Consider the following 27,975-nt stretch of genomic DNA (forward strand, 5'->3'; position numbering starts at 1 on the left):
GAAAGATCACAAACACTGTTCAAAAATAAACACAAATAATAGCAGCAGCCCCTTTTGCTCATGGCAGTGCCACAAGTCATTCTACAACTTCCAGAGAGCTAAACCTGTACCTCTGCTCTTCCCCTCTAGCCTGCAGCAGAACTCTGTGCCTGGCTGCCTTTGTAGCATCTATGATGTTAATTAACTCACACCACATGGAGAGTGTTGCTTTAATTGGACAAGGTCTTGGCATGCTGCTCTGTGGACAGGCCAGGAATAATTTCATAATGTACAATTGTATTATTACCACAGAAAGCCAACCAGTGAGTTCAAAGATGGATGTGAATATGCAGGAGACAGAGCTGGGCTTTGATCACCACACTCTGACAGAAAAAACTCAGGGAAAAATAGATGTGATATTCTGTTTCAGCCTCCTGAGTAGGGCAAAGTGTGGATGGGTGTCAGTTCCTCTGCAGAGAGATGGACAGGTGTTTAAATGCCTGCGTTAGGGATGGTTACCTATGACCAAAGTGATGTAACAGACCGATTGAGCGAGTGATGGCGACTGCATTTTACTAGACTAGTGATAACGCTGAATCACTGGTGCCTGACTGTAAGAGGCAGTGTTACGGTTGCTGATGAGTCAAGTATATGTGGTGACAGATGTCACCTCACATGGACCGCTCTATCCGTGGCTAAGCTCAGCCAGCCCAGTAAGCTACCATCCCAGAGTGAGTGGGTGGATGCTGGCATGATGTGCTGCTGCAACTTGGTGCCAAGTGATTTATGAACCGCCAAGAGACTCTTTGACGTGTTCTGGTTGATGTGCAGTGGTGTCATTTGATGTTGCCCAACATCTCATTTCTCCCACTTTTATCTATGACACTTCTGGCTGATGACTTGCACAGAAAACCAACGTTGAGTCATGTATTTTTAATTCTGCCTCCAAACAGCAAAGAAGCAGCTTCTTTTATCATCTTGATTACACACTTATTTTTGCACAGTAAGTCTTTATCACTGACTAGGCCAGACTGCATCGACAGCAGCAGATCAAATACTTCTTGCAGTTTAGAGACAGGGAGTATCAGAGTGGGCACACTACACAAGGAATTGTAAAATATGTGATAATATCAGAGATTCTCACTGCCAGGTCCTTTTAAAATTTCTTTCTAGTGTCAAGATATTCAGAAGATGCTGTTGGTGCTCTCCAGTGCTACTAATTGCAAGAGGTGTGTTAGTGAGCAAAGAGGGCTGGCACAAACTGGGATTTCAGCCAGACTTTTTATGTCCTAATAGCCACAAATGGACAACCAATCAGAGCTTTAATGCTGCCGAGTGCCTTATGACCATAGAGCAGGAGCTTCCAGAAACAGCTGAGTTTATTGCCGTTTAAAGGTTACAGAGGAGCCCCTGCTAAGATTTGTAATGCCAAAATGTTTTTTTCCCTTTCTGTGGCAATGAGATAAGCTTAGTGCAATGGTTCCCAATATAATTTGTCTGATGCACCACCACAGCCCTTTCAGGTCAGCTCCAGTGGCCCTTCATTAGCACCACCCATTATGTTCCAAATGTGTTAATTTGAATGGATTTTAAACTGGATATTTAAAGGAATAAATGGATGCTGCTTATTCATGCAGAGAATTAGATTAAAAGATAAAAGATAGCTCTCTCATGTCTGCAAGGTAAATATGTAGCTGGAGCTAGCAGCTGATTAGGTTAGCTTACTATTAAGACTGAAAACAAGGGGAAACGGCTAGTGTGGTTCTGTTTTTCAACTTATCTGCTCACTTACAGACTATTACTAATGCTCTCTCATGCAGCATGTGGTGCGCAGGTGTTACAACTGACTCAGGCTAGTTAGAGGTGTGTCCTGTCCATCCACTCTATTGTAGCTGTTTAATTAACTGGATATTTTGACAATGAATATACTAAAAATGAGTTTAACACCTGTTTATAATCCCACTTTTATATGTGTATTTTCCCCATAAACACAAATATATGGATATATTTTGTTTGTATCAAAGCTATTTTTTTCCAATTAGCTGAGCTACTGCATAATCTTTTAACTGCAGAAGTACCTCCAAGGGTACAGATACCTCTGACTGGGAGTCACTGGCATAGAGTCAGATTTGATGTACGGTCTTGTGTAACACTGACTACAGGGATTATGCATACCCAGGCCAGTGCTCATGCCATGTTCTATTACAAAAAAGCTGATCTTCAGAAATAACATGTCTGCTTTTGAGAAACTGTCTTTTTTTATCAATCATTGGCTGGGTTGTTGCTGCTATTAAGTGCTACATTACTCTGTGAGTAAACTCTCATCTTCTGCCAATTCCCTGCTCATGAAGAAACAACGTGTTCTGTCCTATAAAATGAAGATAAACCATAATATTTGGCTCAGCAGACCCTTTGTTTTTCTCCTGCCCATCATTTGGCGAGAAATGACACCAGTTGAGTTTCTTTTATTTGTTCAAACTTAAGTGAATACATGAATAGTAGATTTTAATAAAGGATATCCACAGAGAGAAAGTAATAACAGTTTCCCAGCCCGCCCACACTGAACCCCCAGCAGATCTGCAGCAGTACATACCAGCTCGCTCATGTAGTGATATGGTTAACAGTTTTCCCACACTCTGAACGCCAAGCTGCACTTTCTCTGAAGACATAGATCTGTGCATGCCGAGAAATGATACTTTTGACTTGCTTTCAGGATTGCTCTGCTGCACTGCTAACCATTTGTGCTGGATTCCTGAGTTGCTGTGCAACTGGGTTGTTTTTAGATGCTGCTGCGCCAGTTGTGGGACTTGACCCCATCTCTTGTTTGTTTACATTTGGCCAACAGATGTTCAACTGAGTGGACCCAGTTTTCTGAGCCATTACCCTGCATCCTCTCTGGGGATAAAGATCTGTACCCCTGCAAATAAACCATGGGCCATCTGATGACGCACTGTGTGGGCAACATCAACTGTGGTATACATACAGTATCACCCAATGGGGTTACTTAACACATTTAAGAAAAAGTGTAAGCATTATCTGGATAGTGAGAAGTGCTTCACTGTGTGAAACAGCAAACAGGCTATTCTAATTTTGCCCCAGAAACTGCTTGTGACTGAATTTAGCTCACAGCATCTGTCACTTTTTTTCCCGATGTGAATGATTATCCAAGAACATTTTTAGCTCTTTGTAAATGCTGTCCTGTTTATTAAAAAGCAGCTACATTTTTTATGGCAAAAAATGTTGCACATGATTATTCCACACCACCATCCATCCTGAAGCAGTTTCTGTCAGTCGATATCGCATGAATTACCATGGATTTAGCATGCTCTCATTTTCTAGGCCCACTTTGTCAATGAGTATTTTGCTGAAGTTTCGAACTCCTTTTTATAGACATCCTCTAGCTTAAAGCCAGAGAGCTGCCAGTACGGGTCAACCTCGCCATTCTAGGATTGATGAGTCCTATCATACTGAACTGACTTCATGTCTAATGAGGAGGCTCCATGGATATGTCCAGTCTTAGTTAACCACATTTTCACCAGCAGAGCAGCCCCAGGGTCCCTCTGCAACACCCCAGCTCCTCTATCTATGGCTCCCACTGTTCACACAGCTTCTCAAAACCATTTGTCAAACCCCTGCCCACATTAAATTATCATGACCCGAGAGATCTCTACCTCTAGGAAGAGACTCTGAGCTCCAGACAGATAGGGTGCACAGTGTCTGAGTTGGAGCACTGAATGTAAAATTGACTGCACACAAAATGTTGGTCAGACTGTGCTCTATGATTTTGTAGCTATATTATGAAAGTCTGAACAATGTCTGCCAAAAGAAGAAAAGTTCCCTGCGGCTGCTGTGTGTTATCGTTCACTCCTGGCCTTATAAATCATCTTGTATGTTTTAACAACAGTCGCGCCACAGCCTAACACTCCCAGAGACTCCTGTGACTGCTCTCAAAGGTAATAAAAAGATAAACTGAAAGGACAGCAGATGGTGTTTTGCTACAGAAACTCCATGAAAGGTTTCTAATGTGACTCTGAGTCGACTCATTCAGGCTAAATATGAGTTAGGGGCCCCTGGCGGAGGGCGAAGCTTTGACATTATTCTCTTTTTTTCTATTCATTAATAATGACAGCTCCCTAATGAGCCGGTCAGACTTAAAACCAAGAAAATTTCTCTTTTAAAAAAGAGGTTGATGTTGAGACAGAGTGCAGCTATTTTGAGATAAAAGACAAATACAGATCAAATGCTTTGCAGAAAATTATCCATCAGTGCGTGGAAGGGCTCTTAAAATATTGATGAAGTCTGTATTCCTTAGTCAAAGGGAAACCATATATTGAATTCTTTACCAGTGAGTTGCTATGATGTTAAAATGGATAGAGTTATCAATATCATTGGTTAACATTAACTGTAATGACGGTGCGTGTGCCTCTGTGTGTGCACACTGCATTCTTAATAAGGAACTCAAGTAAATGGGGAGCCTGATGTTTGAGCCTCCTCCCTGTTGGCTTGGGGAAAGTATGCTAGACATGCTCTAATTTGTCCTTCTAGACACACACAGTTTCTCTGCCATGTAGCTCTCTCTGTAACAAAACACTAGAGTACAAAGAAAAACAGGCAGGCAAGAAAATGAGACACAAAGAGAAACAATGTTAAAAAGAAATGAAGTAAAAGAACATCTCTGAAAGGCACCATTGAATTTGTTCCTAAGCATCTTTTTCATTCATTGCTTTTTCCAAACAGTGAGAGTCCCTGCACAGTAATATATCAGGGTAGAACAAGTCGTATTTTGTAATAGTACAGGCTTATGTAACACATCCCACTGTATGGCTGTAGTCTTAAAGTAAACTGATATGAATTTGATGGGTTTTGACCTGTATTGGAAAGTAACTGAGTATTTTTACTCAGGTAAAATACTTCAGTTGAGTTTTGAGGTAGCTTCTACTTCACTGTATCTCAGAAGCAAATATTAATACATATTGTACTTTTTACACCAATATATGTACTGGATAACTTAAGATAACTTAAGTTACTAGTTACTTTACAGATTCAGATTAATAATACAAAGTAAAACAAACAAATACCGTATCATGGATTGTAATATGTTAAGACTAAGGTTAAGATAGGACTTCAAGTACAAAGTAATTACAGCTAACTACTGCAACATTAAAATAATTTACACGTAATAATCTAATAATATAATTGATATGATTTTGGAATGCGTGACTACTTTAATTTTGGTACTTAGTATAGTACCAAGTATATTTTGATAATTAATGCTTTTGTGGTTTAACCATTGCATGACTTTTACTTCTAACAGTATCTCTACACAGTGAGATTGCTAGTTTTAGATCTGAATACTTCTCCCACCACTGGCATTGACACGGCATTGCCTCATATCTGAGGTATTCAGTCAGCCACTCAGTCACTGTGTTGTTGTAAACTGATTTGGTCTTTCGGCATTAGCTATGGGTCTCATTGGTGACACTGCTAAGTTACTGCATGTTATAACGCACACACCATAAATACAAGAAGCTCAGTGGAGAAAAATTGTTAATGTGAACTTTAGTTGTACTAAGAACTATGATAAACCTGTGGCCACCATCACTTGTAGTTACATCTGCATAACTAATATTAACACAACTGGTTCAACCACCTAAAAGGGAGCTACAGCCTCTTCCAGCTACCTGACTGTTCTGTATAAATTATTTGCACACTGCCATCTCTCCCATGGAGACAACTCTGTGAAGACTACAGCTGTTGTTACCCAGGAGATCTGTGATGTAAATCATCCTCTTTGCTCATTCTTGCAGCTTTATTGTAGACATGTGCACCGAAACTGCAGGTTGGCAGTCATAACATGACAGACCGTGACTCACCATGCAGTGGATGTGTTGTAGGGCAGGAGTGTAGGGCTGTGGCTCTCCCCTCGGAGGCTGTGTCGGGGCTGGTAGTGGCTGGGCACCATTGGCTGGGCTTGAGCCTGGGCTTCACTCTCCTCTGGCATGGACCTGTGCCACTGACTCCGAGCCTTCTTCAGCCAGCGTCCTCCCAGACCCCATTTCTCCAGGTAGACCCGGCACAGCTCGTAGTTTATGGCTGAGTAGTAGAGAAAGTCCAGCGCCAGCAGCACCATGACAAAGAAGCCGTAGATCCACACACCAACCAGGGCTGTATAATTACTGCAGGAGACAGACGGAGAGTATTAGCACAGTGTAATCTGAGAGAGACGATGATAAACACTCCTCACATACTCTGAGCTACCATCCAGAAACCCTTAAGCTGAGTCTTTAACTCCCAGTAGCTTTGATGGAGCTGCCAGGTGTGAATATTTGCTCTTCATGTGGCAAGACCAAGACGTTCATCAAATCCTCCCTTGATAATAACCATAAATATATTTTAAAAACTCCATCTGTTCAATTTGCTGCTTTTTAAATACTTACTTCTTAAATTGGACAAAGAATTTCATTAGCACTAGAGACTTTTTAATCCATCTCATTTTGGCTTCTTCATAGTGCCTCTGAAAATCTATGCTCCTTTGTTTCACCTCACATAAATTTTCTCCATGTATTACATGATCCAGCTGGATTTATGTGGGGCACATTTGTACTTTCTTTTAGTCCACCCACATCCATAAAGTACAGCAAGGTAAATGAGCAGAAATAGTGTTGAAAATAGAATCGTGAGGAGTTTGAGAAGCAGCATTTGCCAAAATGGGTCTGCTAAATATTTCTGGTTGTGATGTCTCTGTATTTATGGTGCTGAGGACATTTAGCGGGGGAATATCACACAAATTGAAAGTGATTCAGACCTATCTGGATGCTATTTAGGAAGAAAAAAATATTATTCTGACTCTGAGAGACAGGGATGACAAAGGATATTACTTCAAAATTTATTTAAACTGGAAGAAAACCCATCACACTTTGCAATTTGTTTGACTGCACTGATTGAAGCCCCTACAAAAAGTGAAGTCCAAGTGCTTCTAGTTCAATAAATCAAGTGAATCCACTTCTATCTGAAAATGATGTGTCCTTGGGGATATTTATCTGAATAAATGTCCATAAAATGAACATCTGAGCTGCTTGAATGAGCACTGAGGCAGGTGAATATCACCACTGCACTCACATTCAAATGCATTCTTAAGAGCATTTACCTTTCTTCAGGTCTGTGTCTGAGACATTTACCCATAATTTGTTTGTTTGCTAAGGTGATTTGAGGGGGCAACAGGCTTTCCATGTAGGACTATACTGTGGTCAACTAGAGGGTAAGCAAACAATATGCGTTCTGTCCTTGAAGGAATCGATTATAACCACACAACTAAAACAAATGTTATTCAATATTGAATGCAGCTTTCTCGAGAAGGAGAGCAGATGCAATTGATTATCTGTCAAAGGTTTGTAGCTTTTCTTGCTGCTTTTTAAAACATTTATTCTCAGCTGACTCTTTCACTCTGAATCTATTTCAATTCTGCACCATTTCAGCTACTCTGGAACCATATAGAGGGCCATATGCTACAATGCATTGACCTTTGAAACCCACACAGGCCAATCGCCTGTGGTTTTACTTCAGACTGCAGTAAATCTCAAACCATAATACCATTTTCACCGTGCACCGTGAGTAGAGAGCAGAATAATGGCCAGTTAACTGACTTGGCCAGTGGTAAATATCAAACCTGCGGTGCTATCTTCCATTGAGGCAGGATGAAAGAGTGGCCCAACAGGCCATCTGACACTAAAATTAAATATCATGACTGGCTGCAGGGCAGTGTGGACCATCCCAGACAGAGGCATGCTGGGAGGGCATTAGTATAGAGAGCTGTGGTTTTGTCACCCAAACCTCCCACTGAGAGCTCCCACAGAACAAGAGGCTCATTTTTCTGAATCCTTCACACAGCTTTAACCTGTTTATCCTGCAATGATTAAGTGTGTCTTTGAGTTTATGTCTCCTGTGTGAGAATATTTTGATGTTTCTTGACATCTGTAGTATAGGTTACAATTAATAATACTGGACACTATAATTTAATGTATGAATTTCTATGATACAGTTATGGATGCCACAGTGGTACTTGATATAATAGCCAACACTTAACACCTGCCTTAGTGAGCTATCACGTGGAGGCATCCCACTCACAACACAACAACTGCTTTTAGCGTCTGCTCCTCTCTCTGGTGGTTTTGAATGCTTTTGTAGGTGTAGATCAATGTCAACGACCCCTCCGAGCAAGAGGCAAGTGGTGTCAGTGAGTGTGATACTGTTGAGAGTGGGAACTGTTTGTGAGTGTGCAGGCCATAATCGCTGGTTTCATCTGATCTGAGGAAATGTCACTTCTCTGAAACTGCTATCTCTGAAACAATTTCTTCCACCATAGCTGCTCAAATGAAACTCTCCTCAAGATTCAGCACAGCCTATTTTTTTTCCTGTAATTACCACCACCAAGCAGGTTATGTTTTGGTCCTGTTTGTTTGTATTTTAGCAGGATATTTGCAGCTTTTCAACAGATAGGACCACAATGTGGCACATTTTATTTCATTACTCCTGTGACATAGGAGTCTTATTTGTGTATTTCCTCTTTAAGGGTTAATGTAATTAGGATAGGTTTCTTACAGTTATGTCTTGAAAGAGTTTTTTTCATCACACATTTTATCTAATTTCAGCCGAATTTGGTACGTATATATTTGGATGACCTCAAAAAGATTCATCAATTCATTTTGGGTTTCAGCTAATGATAACTTTCATTGTAGAGTAATCTGCCTAATTTTATCTCAGTTAATCATTTGGTATATAATACATCAGGTGATCTTGAGCTCACTTTCCTAGAGCTCAAAATCATCTGATGTCTTGTTTGGTCCAAATAACAGTCCAAAAGTCAAAGGTATTCGGTTCACTACATTGTAAGGCGAGTAACAGCAGCAGCAGTTAAGAAACTGATTGATCAACTAATTGATTAATCGTCGCAACTCTAAATTAATTTGTTTTCATGTGCCATCATGTTTTCCTATAAATGGTCAGAAAGGATTTGCAGGTATGACAAATTTTATAAAAACTCTTTAACAATTGAACAATACAAACACTTGTACAATTGCTGCCAAGTTTAGAGAACATGTCTAATGTCATTTTGCCCCCAGGTGGCATTACTGTAACATTTGAAGGGCAATAACTCAGTGGTCAAAAGCCTGACTCACTTTAAATTCTGCACATTTCATTGTTGTCGAAGTCCAAATACTCCTGCTCAGTGTGTGGAAAAAGCATGTAGTCACCACGAGTTGGCAGGGCAAGCAGGATCATTAGACTGGGAGCTGTTAGTTTTTAATGTAGATGTACTGTACCCTAAGTAAGCTGCTGTTTTACGTGTGGAAAAATAAAATAATAAAAATAAATGGAGTGGACTTTCTTAGTGATTATTAAAGGGTTTAGATTGGGATCAGGGGCAAAAAAAGTCTGGCTGGCAAAGGGGGCCGTTGACCCCTTGTGCCCCTGGGCCTGTGCGTGGTAGACCTACTAGGTAATCCATCCATGGATTAAGATTTTCTCCAAAATAAACAAAACTGTCCATCATTGTGTGTATTATAATCCAGGTCAAGATCTAGATTAAAAAATCTCAACATTTTCTGCAACAGTGGTGATTTAGGTAATAATGACATCTCTCAAACTAAACTGTAATCAACCTAAACCAAAAGGCTGTAATAAGATTAAAAACTGATAGGGCAGGGGGTCAAACTGGGTCAAATTGCAGCATATTATCACTCACTTGTGTGCATATCCGTCTGAGGTGGTGGTGAGGTTGATCTGCATGACCATCTGAAACTCAGTCTCGTTGCAGCAGTACTTGAAGGCGGTGTTGTTGTGGTGGCAGCAGAACATGTAGGTCTTGTTGTCTGAGAGGCGTGGGCAGTGAAAGCCAAAGTGGTAACGCCCCTTGTGGTCGGAGTAGGGTTCGCACACCCGATAATGAGCTGAAAGGGCTGCAGTGTTGGGGAAGATGAAATTAAAATGTCAAAATCCATTCAGAAATAGTCAGGAAGGAAGTAGTTTGGTACTGCAGGGGATAAAGACGTGACTCATGACCTCTGAGGCAGACTCTGTGTTTATCTTCCAATTCTAAAAAAATGACAACCCCTTATTAGATATATTGATGAAAAACAGCTCTCCGGGAAACACCCTTCAACCCACAGCAGCAAAATTACAAAAACAGTACTGAGTGCTTTTTTGTTTTCTTTGGAAGCCTCAGAAAAGACTCGATTGGAGAGAGTGTGTGTAATAATAACAGTGTAGGACAAGGAACAGAAAACAACCACAATGTACCAGCAAAATAATCAGGAGACATCACATTATGCATACGGACCTCAGTGGCAAAAGACCTGTCACCTTTATTCTTGGAGGAACACAATAACCCAAAATACATCAAGTACCTCTCATTTATTAGATCATTGTGAAAACACTATAGTGTCAGTGCTTCTGGATGGAAAATGCCAAATATGCTCAGGTATTTGTCCTCAGACTGGTTACAGAGTTTGCTGTGCCAAAATTGTATTACAAATACTAATATGATGGTTTTGGATGAAGCTGGGAAAGGACCAAAAAGGATGAAACATTTTTTTCTGCACATGACCAGGAAAAAAATGAACTCAATGAGAGAAGCTGGCTTGCATTATTCTCTTAAGCTAAAAACAAATGTATACTACTTTTTGGCAGCTGGAATTATATGGAATGGCAGAGTCCCAAATTCATTATGGAGCAATGCTAAAATACTGTATGTAGTACAAATAGTACTATGGCTTATTAATTCATCAGTAATGGTGTGACTTTCAAGTTCCTGTAGCCATTGGAGGAGATCAATCTGTGCATTATTGCTGTCACAAAGGGAAAAACAATAATGTTTCTGTCATGGAGCTGAGCTGATAATAATAAATTACCAATCTATCAGAGAAATGAACCATATATAATGAGTGTCAGTTTTATGGGATTGATGATTGTTAATGTACATCATAACAAACTAAGATATACCAGCTTGTTCAGCACCCTTATAAATAATCAGTGTCAGTTTCTTAGTGTCCTTCCTGTTTCTATTATCAGTAAAAAGAGCAAGAATGAATGTTGCACTTTGCCTAGAGACAGGGCCAGTTACCTGTGTAGTAGTGATATACAGTAGACACTCCACAAAATAGAAACTTTATACTCTCGACCTTTACCTCAACCCATTGAGTGCTGGCCAAGATCAGCAGCATTTAACATTGAGTATGAAGGGAAATAACATAAGACAGATAACACAAAATACGCCACAAATCATGGGTGCAAATGGCAAAGGATTTTATCCTACAGCCAACCATAATAGCACTCTAAAACAACCCAATCAATAAATAAACTAAATTAGTGAGAGCAACTTATTATAGCAACGCAATATTTTGGGGTTTATCTAAAGTCAACTGACAGTATTAGATATGCAGATGTATCAGTCTGGCTCTGTTTATGTGTGTCATTTGCGTAATCTGTAGTAAATGAACCTCTTTGATTTATTTTTGTTTGATCATTCTCAGGCAAAGCATAAATTAAATGATGCCACTTCATGTGAAGTACACTCATATTTGTATTATTGTAACTGATTTGTCCTTGTCTTGTGTTATTTCCTTTCATCACTGAAGCCTAAAAATCTGGCCATGTTGTCAGTGAAAGTGTTGCTGCTGTGATTTAGTTCAAGGTCCACTTATGCTGCAGGCTGATAGAAGTCTTTCAGTAATCTCAGACGGGTACAGATCAGCATTTGAAAAGCGAGAGCTCTTTCAGGTTATAATGAGCTTGGTGTGGCTAGCTGTCGTCCCTTTGACAATCATAATTTTAGCAGTGTAAGGGGTAAATGAAGGACACAGTAGGATTAGAAGTCAAGGATGGCTTATATAGTGAAAGAAAACTCTTCATTTGACCTTTCCATTGACTGTACAAGTTGGTGAATCGGTGAAATGATTTTGCACTCAGCTCATGTTATTTATATCCCATAAATCCTCATACCTAAAGGAGGGGTCAGTGAACTGGCAGTAAGGAAGTAGAGGCCCTCGACATCGGAAGTGGACCATAAAGTCCTCTTAATAATGCACAACTTAAAGGTTTGAAAAGAGAAGAGTTCAGGGGAACCCTCTGGATTTTCAAATGAACAACAGCTGGTTCTGGAAACGATACAGCTGTAAACACACCCACCTGCTTAATTTCATTAACACCTCTTGAAATTTAGGATACAGTTAACAGCTTGGCTTTTTCATTGCAGTTTGTTTACAACCTGCGGTCTGAAAACAGCTACTGTATGGCTCGCTCCATCAGTGCAGCCAACAACAAGCAACATCTGAGCATCAGTCAGTGCTCACACATCATATTTATTTATTTATAGCTGCAATCACACCTACATTTTGTTGACGTTCTAAAACATGGAGGAGAAGTTGGCTCTATTGTACTTGTGTTTCATTCAGTGTTCAGGCACAAGATAAAAAAATGATACTGATTCACAAGCAGCTCATTCAGTTGGATGTTTTTGATAAGATGTAAAATTAATTTAATTACTTTTTCTTTAGCTATGTATACTGAACTTTTTTGTACCAATTTGGCATTGTATTCATTCATCCAACTGTATCTAGGTCCAGCTTCTCACATTTTTTTTACATCATTATACATTGTATATGTTTGGGTTTTTTGGACTGTGTATGGGATAAGCAAACAATCAGTGTCACTTTAGCCTCTGGAATATTTGGATATTTATATATTATATATTGATATATATTGATTATTGTTGGACATTTTATAGACTTTGATAGATTAATGTCAAAAATTGAAGATGAATTGATTTTAAATTGCCGTTGGTAGTAGCCCTACTCTCGGGATCACCTGACTGTATCTGTAACCACAAATTAACTGCTAACTATTTTAAGAATATTTTAAATTCTTCTTTAAATGATTTCTGAGTGTGGAAGTTAGATAAAGGCTCACTTTATTACATTTGATTCTGGTCTATAGTCTATAGTGTTTATTGAAACAGCAGGTTTTTGTCTTTTTCCAGAGAGTAATATTTTCCTCTAGACCAAAACCAATCTGTGAAAAATCTGCAATGTAGCCTTGTACTCAATACCTCTGAAGCACAAGTCAAGTCAGAAATCAGTTGTCTGCATGGTTGAGAGTTATATTTCATTGCTCCTGACCACCAAAGATGGTAGAAATCCAGGAGTTGTTATTTGAAAAGAGATTGAGGTTCTCTGGGCTTGAATACATATTTTTTGTGTATGTGAAGGAGGACTTTTAAAGCTAAAATGGGGTGTTAAGCTGCTCTTTAATGAGGTGGCCATTAACATCAGTCACACACTCACTCCTCTGGTTATTATTATGGATTTTACTGTTTAATCCTGCTACATGCTCTCAGTAGCTGTTTTCTCCCACCATCGCTCCATCCTCCTCTTTCCCTATTTTGTCATTTTCAAACTTGAGTTGGCATCTTTTCCCTTGTGCATAATGTATACTCCATATCACAGAGTTACTGTATGTGTTGGCTGGGGTTTTCTGTTTATACCTTTTGGGGTTATAATGTGCTCTCTTCACAGTTCTATGCGGCATGGCCTCATTTAGAGAACGCCCTCAGGTTTAGAGCTTTCCCTGCCAACTACACTTTTGCTTTTTGGCAATGAATGTTTTCAAGTCCCTTGATGTTAAGTGTCTCTGGCTTAACTTCTGGCCATCAGATGTCAACATCTATCTCTCATCTATTCATAAAACTGTGTCTTTTGGGGTTGGAGGTCCTTATAATGGAAAAAAAAAAAACTTTGGGGGGCCAGACTGGCAGATTCACTGATAAGAAACTTTACAGACCTGCAGTGGACAGCAGGAGGAAAATGACCGTCAGGACATTGAAGGACTGCCGGCTGGTGATAGTCATCTTCTCGTCCTCATGTGGGAAGAAGGGAGGGAGGGAGCGAGGGAGGGAGGGGGGGGCCTCCTCGGCTTTAGGTGGATGTGGGCATCCTCTGCTTGCTGATAGCTCCGCTCACATGGCTGGTACTGCTGGGAGTCAGGACTCCTGATGGGAACAAGACAACCAGGGATAGAAATTATTAAGTTGTTTGATTTGGATTTCTGGAAGTTCCACCCTACTGTGTGGACAGCTTGTCTGGCAGTGAGCGCCCACGATGCCTTTTCAAAATCTGTCATTTGGTTTACATAATGGGATGGCTTGGGCATGAATTTTAATTGTAATCGGCACTCTGGCAACAGTGGGGCTAAGTGTTGGTCTATACTTGTAAAAATTAAGTGAATACAGTTTCTCTGCATTTGATGAGAAAACAGTTCACGCTTGAAACTGTGATCATCTGTAACACAGTACTGACACAATTACTTGATTAATCGATTAGTCGATCAATAGAAAAAATGATATTGATTTATTAGATTAGATTAGATTACCTGGTTCCACCTTCACAAATATTACAATATGGTGCTTTTGTTTGTCTCCCTCTTTGGCTGTGATATTAAATAGAATATCTGTCTGTTGTTCTCATTGTTGGCAAGACGATACAAGTAATTTGAAAAGGTCATCTTGGCCTTTAGGGAACTGTGATTTGATTTTATTTTTGAACATTTCATAGACCAAACGATTGATTAATCAAGAAACAATCAGCAGATTGGTGATAAAAATAATTACAGGTACAGGTCAGTAATTTATGACTGTCGTGGTTTCCTGGGAAGAACTATGTAATTTGTCATTAATTATAGTGAAAAATAGGGAACTGCCAGTCATCAGTAGGGTAGCTGAACATGTGACTTTAAGGAAGCATATACATCAGCATAGAGAGAATAAAAATTATAATATTTAATTGATTTGTTATAATGAATAAATGATTAGATGGTACTTACTTGGTTTAAAATTGAATTTTTAGTACAGATTTAGGTAGTAGACAAACAGTCCCATAAAAATAAAGTGTCATGGTTAGTTTAAATCCTAATGGACTCTTTTTGCCTTGTGACTACACTTCCTTGTAAAAACACATAATGCTTACTGATGCATCATGTCAGCACTCCAAAGCATTAAAGACAAAACTAAGAATAGATAATAAATATCTTTCTTTTATGAGAGCTTTTAATTTAATTTCTAAGTTTATCTTGTGGAGAACTGAGATTTAAGCAACACATAATATCTCGGAAATGTTTAATTATGTAACTATGCTTGGTAGTAAAGAAAAATGCTATAAATGCACTAAAAGTATGATGTTCCTAGAGAAAGTGTTGCTTTTACCAAATATTCAATGAATTACACAGAAGTTGCTCCTTCAGCACAGTGTAGAGAGTTTTGATTGCAGAACTGCTGAGGAGCACTTTGCTTGTTAAATGATGCATCGTGGGACTTCTTGGGAATTATTTTTCTACCGCCTCAGTATCACCGTGCGGTTGCTGCTCCAAGCTCCGTCATAGACACCCCACCCACTGATGCTAAGTGAGATTAATGGGGCGGCGGCACATTTTGCTTAGCCACGCTTGTTTCTGTTGTTTGGCAGATTTCTTCCTTCAATAGCACCAGAGGAAATTAAACATAAATGGTCCCTGTCCCTGCATTAGTTAATGGTGACGTTTATGGTAATTTATTACCAACTCATTGTGCATTTGCATTTGTGGCTCTTACCAGTGTCAGCCACATGTGACAAAGGAATTCTGGATGGACTGAAAACATGGCCAATGTGAGAGGTGTGTCTAATATTAAGGGTGGCTGAGAGACACCAAAGCTAGCGTGTCTGCACAGATTTAATACCAGGTTAGATGTTAAAATGGTTTGGAAAATGTATTCACTTCACCAAAACCATAGGACCTGCACTTCCCATATTTATGACATAAAACGTCTTCAACTGTATGCAGCCTGCCTTTGAAAATGACCAAAGCCATTGAGGACTTCAGCTGCATGTATGTGCAAAGAAACCTAAAGATCCCCTCTGCAGTGGCAGCATGGAAAGTATTACAAAACTCAAGCTTTGAATTATTAAGGAGCCAGCAGCAGCTTACAGCAGAACAGAAACCACATATAAAGAGCAACAACAAGAGTATACAGGGCCATCAGTGTTCTTCTTTATCGTGTGATGAAAAGGAATGGTGGATCATATCCAGTGTGATGTTGCATCACCACCCTCTGCTGTTTTGTCTTCTTTCTTGGACTGCAAGCTGTTTTGGTAAATTCTGAGTGCCAAATGTGGTGCTGAGAAATTTCCATTTTGGGGGAGATAGGAAACAAAAAGTGAAGTTTTGTTTTGGGGTAACACTTTGTTTTACTTGAATGTGCAATCAGAAGTAGACAGGTTGGGGGTATGGATGAGGAGAGAAAAAAGGATGCAGCCTAAGGTGAAAAATGTACTTTCTCAGAAAATTTTCAGATAGTACTTTTTTCACCAGGTCAGAAATGCCAAGACCATACATACTTTTATAAAGCAGCTGCCTTTGAAGTTGAGCTGAAAATGTGTCTTAATGAGCAGAAAAAAAAGTTGAAGAAGTTGTTGGTATAAAAGATGAGCAGTGAGCTACATTTTTTTTTAAAGTTAGCGTGTTTACAGGTTGCACACAGGCAGCCAAATTTCAAATGTTCAATACCGACTGAGAGGAGGAGATATGGGAAGCATTCATCGTGACTGATATTCAGAGCTTGATCCAGGTTGCAGTACCTCTTATCTTTGAAAGTATAGCTGCAACTTTGTAACTATTTTAAGAATCAATTAGTCATTTAAATCATTTTGGTTTCAGGCTCTCAAATGCAACAATTCACTGCTTGTTTTGGTCTTCAATAATAACTGAAATTTTTCATTGTTGGACTGCTGCTCAGACAAAGAAAGATATTTAATAATTTCAATAATGGGCATTTCCCACTTTTCCTGATGTTTTATAGACCAAACAATAAATTGTAATTAATTAATCCATGATGAAAATAAGTCTTAGTTACAGCCCTAATAAGAACTAAGCCATCTCCCTAACAATACATAGACATACTCCATCCAGCAATGGAGGCAGGACGTGACACAAATCTACATCACCTTTATTGATGCCAATACAGAGCTGACTGGCGATGGTTAAAACTTTCACACCTTTGCATGCCTGGCCAATCCATGCAGAAAACACACATGGCTGTCACCTTGTCAGTTTCAGAAAGCTACAAATGTGGGGTGATGCAGACTTGTGGATTAGGGGTCATTACAGATCCAAAATTTTGGACTCGATCAGAATTAGACCCGTGGAAAAGTTACCTGAAGCCTACATGTGTACATGTTTTACTCATCTGAAACTGACCCAAAGACAGACAGATCGATCCAGACAGACCAGAGAATAATTGGACCTTATCCAAAATGTGGTTGACCCAAAAACATTTAAAAAGAGAGGACACCAGGAGCATGATGCACCACCAGTTAACAAGCAGCCACTGTCGAAAAGAGTAGCAATAGATCTCATTTTTTCTAGCAGTTTACAAATCACACTGGTCCTTCTCACATCAAAAAAACATCATTTTCTTATTGTGATAATTAAGATGCATCATGTGATCAGAGCTGAATCCCTCATCTTTTGGGTATTACACATATTTTGACATAAAGACCTGAGACCTAAAACAGCAAAGTACAATGAAATTCTACCTGACCTGATTAGATTAATGATGAATCTAAGTTGGACCCTGTTCCTGGAGAACTCATGCAGACCTCTGCTCCTTTGTTAGACTGTCTGAACAACACCCTGCCTGAACAATATACCCATGGAAACAAATAAATAAATAAAATATATATGTCATCACTCCTGTTGAGCTGCAACTTCTAGCTTGTTATAAATTTATAACCTTGTAGCCTCATGAAAGTGAAGTCAAGCATTACCTAAAAATGTGTGCCTCTTTAATTGGGCTTCTGTGGATAAACAATTGAATTGGAAGAAATTTAAGTTAAGCTAACACCTTGGGGAATCCTATCATCATTATCCTATCAACAGTTACTGTGTCAGTTACTGTTATTACAGTATCTACTTGTTGCCACGTTTCTTATGTAACAGCACAGGCTGATGGTTTCACATGACCAAACCAATACACAAAGCCGTTACTATGGACCGTATGGACAGAATATGTACGTGGAGCACAGCAGGCTGTTTCTGTTGCAGTCTTTTAAAGCATTTTAGATCAGACAAGCTGTTCCCTCTTTAGAAATCCAGGCAGCTGAGTTCCCAGGAGGCTTGTTAGAGTGGCGTTTTATATATTTTTTTCTACTCTTTTTAGTTCTGACGAGAGCTTCAGCGTACTGTCAGATGACAACATGTGCAGTACGGTGAGGGATTCCCATCCTCTCAAATCTACCTACAAGCCGACTCCTGTTCCTTTTCTACTGCTGTGGTCTTTGAGGAGTTTTTATATACATAATTTCTTCCCCTCCCTGTGTTTTCAAATGCATTCACATCATTGTCACATTGCTCTCCGTGCCTTACAGGCTATAAAAGGGTAAGGTTCACGTCATCAGACTGCTGGGCTTGTTTGCAAAGAAGTGGTGAATGTGAAGGGTTTGTGTAATGAGCCTGATGGTAGTGAAGCAGAACATGTACTGTAAATACAGAGAAGTGCATGCACACAGGCACACACAGGATTGTACACAGTGCATGGCTTCCCAGGACTGAAAATAGAACATACTGCCCAGTTGAACAGGCATGCAACACAGATGGAGGGTCTAGTTTCTTCTTGTTTATGTCTGAGGCCAAACTAAAATATACATAAAGACCGTGACAACCCTGGTGTTAACGACTCTTAGAGTAAATGTAAAGGCTGTGAGTGGAGCCTTCTAAAAAATTAACACACTTCTGGGATAACTAAAAGCACACAGAGCTTATTTATTTGTCTACATTTTACTCACTGTTGTTGCCCAAGAGAAGGAGGAACTATTAAATGACCAATTACTGCGGCAACCACTGTGAATCTAACAGCACACTTTTCATCACAACGCAGCAGGAGACCCAAATCTGTCAGAGGTTTGATGAGGGAAAGCGCAGTGGAAGATTTTGAGCTATTTGGAGATTACACACACTGATATGCTGGGCCCATCTCATGAACATTCTTGTCCAAGTCTTATTTTTGTTCAGACATTAACTTCAAAGTCTGTGACACGTTATTATGCTTTCTAAAAATCATTATTTATTTATTCTGGCCTGCTATATCTTTTATCTGAGGAGCTTTCAAGTTTGTAAAGGCATGAACTCGACATTACAACTCTCTCTACTGCTTAACTTTATTTTTAGAAGAAACATTTAGGGCTGTCGTTTTTGAGTATTCACATAACCTTTTATTCCTCCTATGGATGATAGTAGTTGGATATTTATACACCTTTGTCAGCCTCATTATTGGGTTTGTGTTTTTCCTCAGAGCGCACAGATACACTTCTTGTTGCTCCATTTGCCCTTAATCCATGTTAATGTGCATTATCAATCACCCTAAAACACATGAATTCATGAGTTCCTGAGTGAAGTAGAGTTTAGAGATGAGACTCCCACTTCACATGAGGGATGAGTTCACACTAGCTAAGTGACTGCATCTCATATCTGGGTCTGCTGATGGGCCTTCATCCAAATACTGATCAGTATTCTGCTGTGACAAGCCATGTGCCTAATTGATGCTCCCATTGACTGTCATCATAATAAATTGGGTTTCATTCACTTTTGATGACATTAGAGCTTCACTCAGAAGCCCTACAGTGCTCCATTAGGATATGAGCCCATGTTGGGAGATTCAGAGCTGTGATATAATGGTCATCATTGGCACAGAGGACTGATTGTGTGCAGCACAATTGTCAATGAGCTCAGAGTGGCAGCCTGTGGCTGTGAGAGATGGCTGATGGCTGGTGATTGTGTCATACAGCATATGTCAGAAGTGGAGTGGTGGATATCACAAAACAAAGACCATGTTAAAGTCAGACTGAAGTTGAATTGCATGTTTTATGTCACAGCATTAGAAATGAAAATCATGAATCACTTTGCTGATTTGAATCGCATTGTTCAGTTCAAAGATTCTATGTCACTGACTAAGGTAACATGAAGTCTAAAAATCTAAGTAATCTGTATACAGACAAACATAAACCAAGCACAGTTGTGACAAACTAAACCTGTAACTAAAACCAACCCTGAAAAGAGAATCTCTGCTCAGGTATAGTTTTAGTAGCAGAAAACAAGAGGCTGGCAGAATAGATTCTCTAACATGTCTTAATGAATAAGGTGTTAAGGTGAACAAAACAAGAAAGGATCATGTTTTTCACATTGCTAGCACTGGTAAGCATTCTCCAGAGATGAATATAGGTCTAAAGCAGTTTAACTTACAGTTAAACTGTGAGTTTACTGTTAACAGTTGTCTTTAATGATCTGACTGAACATTAAGCAAATCAAGAAATTTCACATTGCGTTAATGATGAATAAGCTAATCTTTTTTTCTCTCTGCCTCTGGGTTTTGGCAATTGATTTCTTTCTTCTGGATTCATCCAAAGTTTAATCTATTCATGTGAAGAACATGCATTCTGTGTACACTATTATGGATATTTTGTGCCCGCTATAACCCCAGGCCCTTGTTTTAAGGCTGGGCTGTTTGATGCTGATTTAAATTAGATTTGTTGTATTTAATACTGACTGGCTGTAAAAGGGAATGTAATCCCATGAACATTACACACAGTTTTATTGCCGTGAGAGCTTTTCTAAACTGTGTTTTTTCCCAGTTTGTCTGACAAAATCTGGTCTGTTGACATAAAAGACAAGTTGCTCCACCTGTACCTCCACGTAGGTCTTCCTATTCAGTTATTTTGAACATAGGTTTATTCTTAAATTATTTTAAGAGTCAAAATATTATTGTAAATCGTAAAAAAAAAAAGACATTTTGCTCAATTAAGTACCATATTACATGACTACACATACAAATTCATGGCTACATGTCTCTTGTGTTTTTCTTGTTCTGTTATTTACAACAAAACAGAGAGGGCACAGATCAGACATGTCTCCATTACAAACTGATATTGTAATAACTTCTTATTCATTTGTGCTGAATCACTGAGAGCTTAGAGCTGCAGAACTATACATAAATTTGACTGATGAACAGAGGTTCTTCTCCAGTTTATATAATCAGTCACCTGAATAAATTTTCCAGATCAAATATTCTAAATAAAGCCAAGAGGCAGTAACAGCAGCTTGTTTGGGTGTAGTGGCTTGATATCGCCAGGGAGACATTTACGTCATAGAAGATGTGGGGAAAAATGTAGCATCTAATAATGAATACACACAATGTAGTGTACATGAGATGAATAAAGTTGATTTTAAAAAAAAGCCAAGGGAGAATAGCACAGCAGGGTTGCTATAGAGCTTGTTGTCGAGAGTTTGGCCGATATGGCAACATAATGGGCTCGGCTATTGTGCAGTGCAGCCACCCAGCTGCATGGGTGGTCTGTTTCTGTTTTTGACTTGGCAGAGGTTTGTTAGCTTAACACAAGGAGAAGATGAGAGAGGAGCTGTAATCAAACATATATCTGCTGCAGGCTTGTTGTGTTTCTACCTGCTGAGAGCTGTCATGTTGATGGAAACCATCATGCCTCCTCCTTCGCTTTGTCTCACACTCTTAATTCATAACCAATTTGGATCACAAAGGCAGATTGGAAAACAATAGAGGTATGTGTCTGAAAGTCCCCCTCAGATCTAACTAGAATAATAACTCTGATACATTTCTTTTAATATATACAGTATAAAGCTTTGGTAATACCCTGTAGAAATGCCAGCACAATAAGCAGTTTAATACTGGTTTCACTGTCATACCAACCCAGATATGGAAGATATTATTGAAAACCAGCGGGGGTTGTATGGGCTAGAGTTATTTACCAAGTGCATGAATTTATTGACAATTTTATCAATTCTTCATAACAATATATAACAAAATTTCTGTTATCATCAATTGATATATAAACACAATCTGGGTAAGCAGAAAAAGTAGATGGATGAATGCAAGAATAGATTAACCAATTAATCAGGCTAGAATCAGGCTGGAACTCTTTGAAAATGAAATTAAAGACTTCGCTAGACTGCTCCAGCCTCATTTCAAGTTGAACTAGAATAGCTCTCAGTAGAGCGCATACATCCGCTGAGGCCAAACAATCCTACATGTCTTCAAATATTATTTCCTGAGAAATTTACAAAAATGTTGATTCTCTCAGTGTAAATAAAAGTGATTTAAAAAATGTCCTGAATCCCCCTTTTAACCAGATCTGCACCGAAATTTGATGGGTTCTTCCTGGCCCATGCCCCAGTCCTCCACCAAGTTTGTTGCAAATCGGTTTAGTACTTTTTGCGTATTCCTGCTGGCAAATACATAAATATACAAACAAACAAACAAACAAACAAGTAAACCAGCAAACAGGCACGGGTAAAAACAGAACCTCTTTGCCTGAGGTGCTAAGCAACTAATATCAAAACTATGGAGGTGATGGGAAAAGATATCTGATACATTTTCTTAAGCTTTAACCACATGTAGAAACAGTGACAGGGGTAATTATAACACATTAAAATGCCCCAGAGATATGTGTCATATAGTAGCTGGTAGTAGAAAGTCTATTCTTGACCAAATGAGAATTTAACAGTACAATTCTTTCATCAGTAATTTTTGCTTGGCAATAAATATATGCATGCAGCAAGGGAGAGACGGCTAATGAGACAGCTACTGGAGTCTAATAAGTTGAATTCATTATACAATCAAGGTCTCAGAGTCAGCTGGGGGATGAGGATTCTTGGAGCCCCATCTAACATAATGCAGGTCTACAGAGATCTTGTTTCTATGTGATGCAGTATGAATGAATCCACCAAATTTAATGCTACATGATGCCTTTGAAAGATACTAAAGGTTACTAAAGGAATCTATGGATAAAATCTTTATAGATAATAAGAAAAGCAGCTCTTTCTGCTGTTTCTGTCTCTTTGGACTAGTACTTAAACTATCAGTTGATTAATTGATTAGTTATTGAAATTAAATCCACAATTTTGATTATTGATTGTTGAAGTCATCTGTTTAGCAAAAACACCAAACCCTTGCTGCTTCTGCTTCTCTAGTGTAAAGATTAGACACTTTTCTCTAATAAATATCATTGTAGGTTAAATATCTTAATTTGACAAAACAGTCTCACCACATGGTCCAAGATCCATTTGATTGTATCAAGTGATTTTTCTTAGACTATGACATTTACTTGGTTGTCAGTGGATTGATTAATTAATTCATAAAAAAATAAAAAATAAGTAAAAGTTGACAATATAAATAGAATAAAGAGTAGTTGCCGCTAGAGTTGGGCGATTGGACAGCTTGATAAATAAACCTGTAAAACACAATTCAAAGTGTGCGCTGACAAGAATTGGTATTTGGAGTTGGGCCGTATTATGCACGTCCTTGTTGCAATGATCGTCATCTTTCACAAAATCACAAAGTCTAAATGACAATTAAACTGCCTTCAGTCATTGCTGTCTCATCAATTGGTGCTGAAAATTCATAAATCATATTTCATAGCAGATTTTATTCCCACCTGTTTGTTCATTTGGAAGCTGCAAGCGGAGGATTCCTTCATCTGATGCCATTGGACTCTTTTTCAAATAGTGTTGGACAGCTGCTCAGGCTGTCTTTACTGGTGCGCGCATCACACACACCTCTGTAAATATATCGGCAATCACCAGTTGTTGGACTGGTAGTGGCTGGTTGAAAAATTTAACATGTTGCCCAAACCAAGTTGCAGCCCTACTTCTGATCTGAGCTTGCTGTCCCTAAGCAGCATCTCTACCATTTAGCCTTTGATCAAGCGACTCAGGGGACTGGGTGTCACTGAGTTTGACTGCTAAATGTCACAGAGATACAGTAGCTGTCGCGCTTAAGTCACTTTCAAGGCCACAAAAAGCCTTCCAGGAATTGTTCCACACTAGCTCCCAACACATCCAAGGCCTGAGCTTCCTGCAGGCTACACAGAGGCCTCATCTGTCAACGCATCAGCGCTTTGGCACTCAAATTCAGTTTTCTTTGGTAGTGGAACTGTGAGTCATGCAGAATAACTGGACTTGTTTTGGCTCTAGGGTTTGGGAGGCATATCCCGTGGACTATTTGGTGTCTGTGATGCAGACAGACACGACAGTGTCTCCTAGACACAAGCCAGTAGTGTTTGTTTGGATTTGCTTTAACACCCCACTCTGGGCTCAGTTGGTTTCTCTTGGAAACGTTCCCTGTCATCATCCGCCTGACCCTGGATTTAAAATAGCTTCTAACCGCAGACAAATAGCCTGGTGGGAATTTCAAAAATGAAGAAGGAGAAAATCATGACATGGGATAGTGATGCACAACAAAACTGTATCCTAAACACAGCGGTTTGTTAATCTTTGTTGTCTCCCCTATGGCCTGCATTAATATTCCAGGTTTACTTAGATGCACGCGATCCAGCAGTTATGATATGAAATACTAATAAACCAACAACAAACTAGCCAAGTATAATTTAGGTTATGGTTAGGGTTTGGGTTTGGTGTACAGTTACACACACTGCCCTGTGCAAAAATGCTGAAATGTGCAATATGCATTATATATGCAATATGCAATATTTAGTTTTTTTTGAGAAGTTGATTTCTCTCCTATCAGGATGGCTGCAGGAAAACCCCTCAACAAAGGACAACTGACCTGACATAGACAATGAAATTAACTGGAGAACTTTGACCTTAACCCTAAGATTACAATATGATCAATATATTACAGTGAAATATACACTAGTACGCACCTATAAGCTTAATCCCATTTAATGTCAGTGAAGGACCCTGCTACTGATAAGTAAAATGCTTCCCATGTCAACCCACACTGTCTGAAAATATCAATAGAAGCTCCTAATCCACAGTGACTGTGTCGGATCCAAAAGAATCACAATGAAAATAGAGAGGTGTGTGAGTTTACCCTCAGATAACCTCCCTGAACAATTCTGTCTTAAGAGGTTTAACACTCCAGACAAAACCCCATGTAACTTAGCCCTGAAATAGCCATGATAGATACACTGTGGAGACCTGGAAAGCTCTCATGCACCTTTAGGTCTCAGAGGTCATTGAGGGCAGCGGTCTCAGACAACCTCATACTGTACTGCCAAGAATACCTCAGATGAGGACGGATAATACCCTGCCCTGCTCCACATCCAAAAGCTAATGGTGTTTTGGCAGCCGATTTATATGGCCTGTTAGAGAAACCTTAAAATGCAAGGAACCGTTTGTGGGCCGTTCCAGAGATCATTACTGGAAGTGTTGGTTGACTGGCCATCGTAGTGGGATTGCACCTCATTAATGAGGCTGTCCTAGTTTTGACCCCATGGAGAGTGAACTCACCTCAGTTTGCATAAGTTTGGCGGATATTCTGTGAATAATAACTTCCTATTATGCCCTGAAATGCTCCCTGAATGCCAGTGAGTTCAACTCTAAGCTCTAATATTCTAACTTTGTGCTAAATGCTCTGAAGTCTTGACCAAAAAGGTTCTATTGAGCTGATTTCTGTGACTGTGGGATGAATTTTTTTATTATCGAAATGAACAATAGCAGAGTCACCTGCTGTTATTCACTGATAATATGTGGACGTTATTATCGTGTCTATTTAAATTATTAGTCATTATTGGAGAGAGGGATTATAGTGAGCCATTACATTACATGGTGAATCAAAAATTATAGTCATTTGAGCCCATAATGACTCATGAATTATAGAGAGGCTTTATATAGCACATTATCTCTGTCATATATGTTGCTGCAGTACAGACAAATGCTCCCACACACATGTATGGCATTTGAGTTGACACTCCCTGTAACGTGGATTTTTGAATGTGTCAGTGAAGCCTCTGGCTGACTTAAGAGACAAAAGCTCTATCTCTCATAGACACACACACAGCTTTTATCCACATTCATGCTTTTCCTGCCTCGTACCAACAACAGCATCACTGTGTATATGTTTTAACGATGAGGTCCATCACCGGTGAAAAGTGAAAATGGAAGGAATGCGTTCTTTTGAATGAAGATGACAATCCCAGAGATTTGCCGATGACTGCTATTGTTACTTCTATTCAATTAATCTATTGATTTTCAATGAATCAATTAGTCTTGGTCAATAAAATGTCAGAAAATTATGAAAAATATCTATTCCAGTATCCCAAAGTGACATTTTGAAATGTTTTGTTTCATCACCAGGCAAACACCCAAAGATATTTGCTTTCCCCAGAAAAAAAAAAAAACCTTTTCAGAGGCAAAAAAAAAAAAAAAACAGGATTTTGACTTTTTTTTTAATGACTTGCGACCATTAACTGATGGTGATCAAAATAGTTGCCAGTTATTTTTCTGTTGATCAACTAATTGATTAATTGACTAAATGTTGCGGTTGTTGTTAAGGTCAATGAGACAAAATAGTCTAAAGGCTCCAACTCTCCCAACTCTTACTAGTTTTTTGAGCTTTGAACTTCATCACTGTCGTCTCAAGTGTCAGGAATGAAATTCTGTGCTCAAAAATGAAAATGAGATTTTATATTTCACTCAGAAGAGTTGTAATCATTAATTCAAGACTGTGAGATATAGTTGAAAACTGTGAAAGCCTGTAAGAGGGCCTTGGAGCATAGTTTATTTTGTTATATGTACTTCTCCTGAAGATCAAGAATGGCCTGCCCAGCTATAGATAGAGCAGATAGAATAGAGATGTTCTTTATCATCTATAAAAAGTGATTAAAAGGATAAAGTGTGCGTCCTAAATGCTCATCCAGAGGTTGCATGCCCAGCTGTGTCTTCAGTCCTTCCACTTGCCACTTCTTGTTGACACTGTAGATGCATTTAAGCTGTTACCTCGACATGCTCCCTTTATCTGGTGATAAAAGCTTTTTCTCCACACTGCAAGGCTGAGCCAAAGTGACAGAGGCTCCGCTGCACCTCGGGCTCTGTAATCAACAGCTAGTGTCTGACATCGATGTTTAACCCTTTGTCCACTCCCCTTGTATCTCAGCTGTCAGTCACATCTGCTCTCTCCCTACAACAATTTAGTGAGGGAGGTCAGTCAGATGTGTGGCTTTACGTGGAAGCTGTTCAGAGCAGCAGGTATCAGTTAGTCTCGTCTGCTTTAAATTTGCAGGCTTAAGGCTTGTTCTGAGATTCTCTTCTGCTTTTCTGCCTTTATTTCTTATTAATCCTGTTTTGATTTTACCCTGAAGAAATTTTAAATTATTTCAGAGAAATACATTTTCTTTGGTCTTAAAGGTGCTACATAAATAAAATGTACCTATTTAATAGTTTTATACATTATACACAGTTATTTTTCTACAGCGTCACTGGTGGTCTGCAGAACACTCACTGTACTGTGTTTCTGGCAGTTCATCAAAGCACTGAGAATCAACCCTGTTACCTTTAATAAACAGGATTTATACCACAGATGAAATCAAAGCTGTGTGTTTGAAAAGGCAAAATGGCTAATTTGTGACAAAACAACTTGCATGAGTTGTTTTGATTGCTGTAGGCCATTAACCAAATCTCTTCGCTACTTCAAATGCCTGCAATTGATAAGCAGTATCATGTTTAGTAGGATTTTTACACGAGCTTTTGTTTAGTTTTCTTTGTTCATATACCAGACTCCATGTGTGTCTGTCTTTCTGCTCCTCAGTGACAAGACAAATCAGTTTAAGAGCAGATTTCAAGAAGACGTGAGAGAAAATGGACTTCTATATATGACAGCATACGCTGGGTCTATAAAGTCACAGACCTTGTCTTATCTCTTAGTTAACTCTGCACATTGAAAGCTGCTGTGTCTGGTGTATAGTGACTTTTAACCTCTTAAATCCCCCTGACCTAGCTAGCTAGTGGAACAGTTGATATAAGCTCATGCTGTTGAGCCAAGTTTGGCTCAAACTAAAAGAACTATATTTTAAGTTCTAGTGGAATTTGAAGTTTTTAAAGACCAAGAATATCAGGCTTAATGTTTAAATGATGCACAAGATAAATAATATTTTC

General features: G+C 39.1%; 1 protein-coding gene across 2 annotated transcripts in view; it reads right to left on the bottom strand.

The window, feature by feature from the left end:
- shisal1b (shisa like 1b) overlaps window positions 1-27,975 on the bottom strand; it is a 39,135-nt gene that overhangs the window by 4,242 nt on the left and 6,918 nt on the right. Inside the window, exons 2-4 of one of the 2 annotated variants that reach the window (XM_018675977.2) lie at window positions 13,813-14,020; window positions 9,722-9,935; window positions 5,853-6,155 (exon numbers count right to left, since the gene is read on the bottom strand). In XM_018675977.2, coding sequence (XP_018531493.1) covers window positions 5,853-6,155; window positions 9,722-9,935; window positions 13,813-13,879 — 584 coding nt within the window. In that variant the 5' untranslated portion in view covers window positions 13,880-14,020. Of the gene's footprint in view, window positions 1-5,848; window positions 6,156-9,721; window positions 9,936-13,812; window positions 14,021-27,975 lie in introns of those variants that run through there. The other variant, XM_018675976.2, reaches the window with a different exon arrangement.

Source organism: Lates calcarifer, linkage group LG10 (assembly GCF_001640805.2).
Source record: "Lates calcarifer isolate ASB-BC8 linkage group LG10, TLL_Latcal_v3, whole genome shotgun sequence".
In the NCBI taxonomy this organism is placed as follows: Eukaryota; Metazoa; Chordata; class Actinopteri; family Centropomidae; genus Lates; species Lates calcarifer.